General features: G+C 41.1%; 1 protein-coding gene across 1 annotated transcript; it reads right to left on the bottom strand.

The window, feature by feature from the left end:
- Positions 1-1,859: 1,859 nt before the first annotated feature.
- Positions 1,860-2,382, bottom strand: LOC108573510. The gene is made up of 2 exons (XM_017935971.1): positions 2,279-2,382; positions 1,860-2,139 (listed from the first exon to the last, which is right to left on the bottom strand). Exons 1-2 carry the CDS (start codon positions 2,380-2,382, stop codon positions 1,860-1,862), a joined length of 384 nt encoding a protein of 127 aa, XP_017791460.1.
- Between the last annotated feature and the right edge of the window lie 2,858 nt (positions 2,383-5,240).

Below are 5,240 nucleotides of genomic sequence, written 5' to 3'. Positions count from 1 at the left end.
GGGCTAATAACAGCCTTCTTCTCTTTTGCATGAGGCAGTACAGACACGGGTTTGCGCTGCTCTCCCTTAAACCGCAATCAAGCAAGAAATTTCTGAAACGTTCGGCCCAGCACCCTAGAGCTTGCTTTAAACCATAGAGACTCTTCCAAGAGTCTGCATACTCTTTCCGTGCCGTCCTCGAAACCTTTGGGTTGATTCGTATAAATTTTCTCGTGGAGAGTTCTATATAAAAATTCTGTCCTTATATCAAACTGGTTCACGAGCTGCAATACCGAATATGACTCTCAAAGTTTTCATGCGTACCACTGAACTAAGCGTTTTTGTGTAGTCGGTCCCCTTCTTCAGCGAGCAACCGTTAATTGCCAATCTTGCTTTATATCGATCTTCTGTGTTGTCTTCCATCGATTATTGATAAGTTTCCTGTCTTTTGGCTTTTCGACTAGAACCTATGTGTCGTTTTCTTCCAATGACTGCATTTCTTCTTTCGTAGTTTATTTCCAATTTTGAGCTTCGCACCAGGTTGTTGCTTGTTCGTAGCTCACAGGTACAGATTCAGCGAAAACTGCTACTGGACTTCCATAGAAATCTGGCTGCCTTAGCTTCGTTCTACCTCCAAGTTGTCTTCCGTCGCCTACCTCCCTTGGTTCACCTGCTTCCCTAGTTCCCTTCTTTCTTCATTCGATGTTCCCCTTGTTTCGACGATTATCGAAGCGGTAGAGAACCGTTCTTTCTTAAACAGAACGTCCCGACCTACAATTACATTGCACAGTTCCGGAACCTACAAGCGATATCCTTGAACGCCATTAAGATAGCCAACCAAGTATCCCTTATAATCCTTTCTATCTAACATTTTTCGCTTTTCTTTAGGTATGTGCACGAAACATTCAGTACCGAAGGCTTATAAATAATCAACGCTTGGCCTTTTACCGAACCATAGTTCATACGGTGTTTTACCAATCACCTTTGTCGGGCCTGTTCTACTTAAAACATAGACAGCATAATTCATAGATTCTGCCCACAAGTGTTGAGGCAAATGCAATTTCGAATACAACATTGACCGCGCCAATTGTACGATTCTCGCGTTCAACGCTCCCATTCTGCTCAGGGGTGTACGGAACCGTGACCGTATGTTTTGTACCTAACTTTCTGAGAAAGTGTTGTACATCTGTACCATTATCTGTACGCAGTTCTTTTATATTTTCCCCAAATCGCGTTTAGACTTCCTTGCAAAAAAGTTCGAGCTTATCTGTAACTTTTGATTTTTCGCAGATAAAGTAAATTGTACGATAATCGTACGTAGTATCTCCGTTTTCCAAGAGACTGTACATTCATCGGTCCACACACATCCGAATATACCAACTCTCTAACTTGTACCACGATCCTTTCTCTCGCCGAAACTTGACCTGTGATGTTTACCGTACGCACATCCGTCGCAAAACTCATCGTCTACAGTTACATCGATTCCCCTCTCTTTCAAGAAAGCCTGAACGTGTCGTTTATTTTGGTGGCCTAATCGTTCATGCCACAATTGCAACGTATCCATCTGATTCGCAACACACGTTACTTTCGGAGATAAAACTCGCAAGACCGTACTGTACAATCGACCTGCCTCTGAACCAATTGCAGCTACTTTACCGTTTCGTAGAAATTCGCACCGGCGTCCTTTGTCGCTTATTACAAAATCTGCACCCTTTTTTGCGGCAATATTACGGAAAACAAGTTTTGCTTCATGTCCGGCACAAATAACACATCGTACAACCTACATTTCAATCGGAATGTCACCCTGCCCGAGCGCCAACAGTTCTTTGTGTGATTTTTGTAGGCACTGAAAACTGTCGAAATTCGAAAAACTAGTCACGTCATCTGGTCATGTGATCGGAAGTACCAGAGTCAATCAACCAGCAGTTTTCATTTTTCCTTTGATCGGTGCCACCTACGAATGCCTGTCGATCGCACGGTCCATCGTAATCTCTTCTCTGCTCTCGCTTCTTCGGACAATTCTTCTTCAGATGTTCTTTCGATCCGCACGTGAAACAACTCAGTCTCTTTTTCTTCTTCGTGAAGTTGGTATTTTTCGAAGAATCCGGTTGCACTTTCAGATTCGACGTCAAAACCACCGTTGAATCTTCTGGCTTTATTCTTCAGTCATCATCTCGTTGTGTAATTTTGCAATATCCGCTTCGTGGCGTCCGTGGAGTCCCATGCACTGGGAAAATGACTGTAAGCTTGCGAAAGTGTCGATAGTGTTCTGGTTATCAACATGGACGACGGTATTTACCCTCCAAGCGCCTTTATTTTATTTGCTAGCTGTTGCAATTTCGATATATGTTGAGCGATGCTTCCTGCTGGATCCCATTGAAAATCGAAAAACTGTTTCTGCATTAACGACAGCCTTTCATCCGAAAAGAAAACACCCCCAAGATCTGTTAATTCAGATGCAAATGTAATTAATACACACAACCTATATAGGTGCCACTTAAAGAAGCAGCATTTAAACTTCATCCATCCAATATTATACCAACCCGCCGAATGTCTATCGGACAAATTGCAGGTAATTTATAGAGGTCAAAAAACAAAAAGAGTATATCCTGGGTGCACCGCTTAACATGATCACCGCAGATTATTCTTTTGTCAGTGGACCGACCAAAATTTTTTTCTGTCGTATAATATGATTCAAACAGGCTTTTCAAATGGCAACCATGCGACAAATGTGAAACCGTTCTAGGATGCATTTTGGTTACTGCTCCTTCGACATTAGGAAACTAAATATTTGGACGTTAAATTTGCTTTTCTTTTATCATTTTGTGTGACAAGAAAAGTAATCATATTGTACCGAAAACAAGGGAGACATGACAAAAGTAAGCAACATTTGGAACTCGCATAACAACTCATTAGCAGTAACAGAGGTGTTGCGTCTTGTACTTCGAACAAGCAATATGTTCGAGAGTGGTGGCGCTGTGCTGTCGCTGGTTCGATGATGTTGGTTTGATGGATGGTGTGATGTTGGTGAAGATAAATAGTGTCACACGTATTTCAATATTATATTTCAGAATAAATTACTTGGTGATATAATCAATGTCTTAGGGTGGTGTGCGTGTGAATGTTGATCTTTATACAAGTCTTAATAATCTATTCGTTTGAGGGTGTTGTGTCGCTATTTATATGAAAAGTGGATGTGTGGGAGGTGATGGTGTGCGCCAATTAGAGCGTGACTACCCTTCGGACAGTCCTCCAGGACACGCTAGCATACCGCCCATCCTGGAAGTCCCAGTTGGCAGGGTGGTGGTACGTCGCGTTGGCGGGGACATGAGGTCCAAGGGTAGCTCGCTCGTAATGGGACTTGAGCGGTCGGGGCGACGGAGAAGGTTTTGTGGCACGGCACTAGTTATCGGATGGTCAGGAGTGGGCACCAGGAAGACATGTAGCGCGCAGAAACTTTATGCTGCTACTGCCATAAATGCTTCCTGGGCCTCGCTGACGGATTAAAAGATTTAGTTGGCTGAAGGCAAAAAAAGGAAAGGTGTGCATTCAAAATCGTATGAAAGAACGGCCGTGCCATAAACCCAATCCCTAACAAGAGGTTTATAGTTTTTATTAGATTTCCATGAAATCATCAATGTTTTGCGGACTATATCACATAAACAGTAAATTTTACAATGGTATCGTGCGTAATTAAGAGCAGTTTTAATAAGGTAGCATTTAGACTCATTTTCATCAACAAAATCTTATAGATTAATAATATTCTCATTATACTGTAATAAAAAATATGAGAACGTAATTTTTTATTAGCGGATGATTCATCCCATGCGCGTATTCTGCTGCTGTGTATCCTTGTATGCGGATTTAACAAAGGAGAATTTTTTGGAACACGATCAGTACATATTTCACCAGTGATAGGTGATTGTTAAGCACTCGGGTACTAATTTCCGCGTACTTCGAATATTGCACTAGGTGCCGTCTGAAGACTGAATGTATTGCGTTGAGAGTCTGACTGAATCTTTAATATCCCTAATACACTCTGTGGTCTTAAGCTGTCGGCCTTCTTATCGGGTCGTCCCTCCTCCAATTCTTCCGAAATTTGAAGAAGGGACGCGAAGGGAGGTTCCTAAAATTACTAAGTGACCAACCCGGTATCACCCCCTTTCATTGCGCCCGGAGCGCGTCACGTCCTTGGAGCGGGGCTGACGAAGCTGGTCCTTGTTGGATGGAAATTTGACAACAAGGGGGGGAAAACCCGGCCAGGTCAACTCTGACTCTCCGACTCGTTCGGAGGGTCAGGTACCGAGAGACCTCGGTAATTGCGTCGGTTTCGAAGACCCTTTGGGGGTGACTTTATGATACCTTGCCTTACTGACTGAACAATAGCCTATTCTTTAATATTTGAGAAATTCTAGGTGCCGCATGTTAGCTGCAGACCGATCTGCTAATAAAATCGTCCCCTTGCTGTCCTATCAGTGATGATAGGTCCCACATTAAAAATAACGGTTTGCTGAACTAGAAATCACGTATCATAAAATCGTCCCCTTGCTGTCCTATCAGTGATGATAGGTCCCATAAGGTAATAGGTCTATTCTGTACTTCGTCTGTGGTTAAAAACAAAGAAGGTATTTAGATGTTTGGGTTTTACTCGGACATCCAGTGTATTCTAAATATCATGGACAGTCTTGTTAGGTATCGACATGTGTTATTCACGTCTTTGTTTAAAATATAATATTTGTGATTTCTGCTCGTAGCTATTTCACGCCAGCAAATCTTAACACGTTCGCTACTACGATTCTGCTCAAGCATCGTCCTCTATCCGTCGTATTCTTTTGTTTACGTTCCGAATATCTATGTTTTTTTCAGTTTTACATAATATGATGCATGCTTACACTTATGCACACATAATGTGTATTAAAGGATGCATTTTGTATGATGTATTACATGTAGATAATGCCGATCTATCATGAGAATTGTCAAAAAAGTCTCCGTATACTTCATTAGAATTTATTTTGCGTTGCATAATTTTAACAGCGAATTTTATTATTTATTTAGTAAATAAATAATATTTACGTTATGTTATTTAAGAACGTAACATTTAGTGTTAGTACAAAGAAAAATAATTTGCGTTCATTTGCTAATAATTAAACAAATAAATATAAATATAAACAGATATCTTCCATTATAGAAATAATATTTTGAGTAATGTATTTTCTACTTGCTTATAAACCAGAAACTATCTTGTATTTGCCTTTGGAGCC

The sequence above is a fragment of the Habropoda laboriosa genome, unplaced genomic scaffold, assembly GCF_001263275.1.
Source record: "Habropoda laboriosa isolate 0110345459 unplaced genomic scaffold, ASM126327v1 scaffold137, whole genome shotgun sequence".
NCBI lineage: Eukaryota > Metazoa > Arthropoda > Insecta > Hymenoptera > Apidae > Habropoda > Habropoda laboriosa.
Note: the sequence above shows the minus strand (reverse complement) of the source record. Positions and strands in the feature narration are given on the sequence as shown.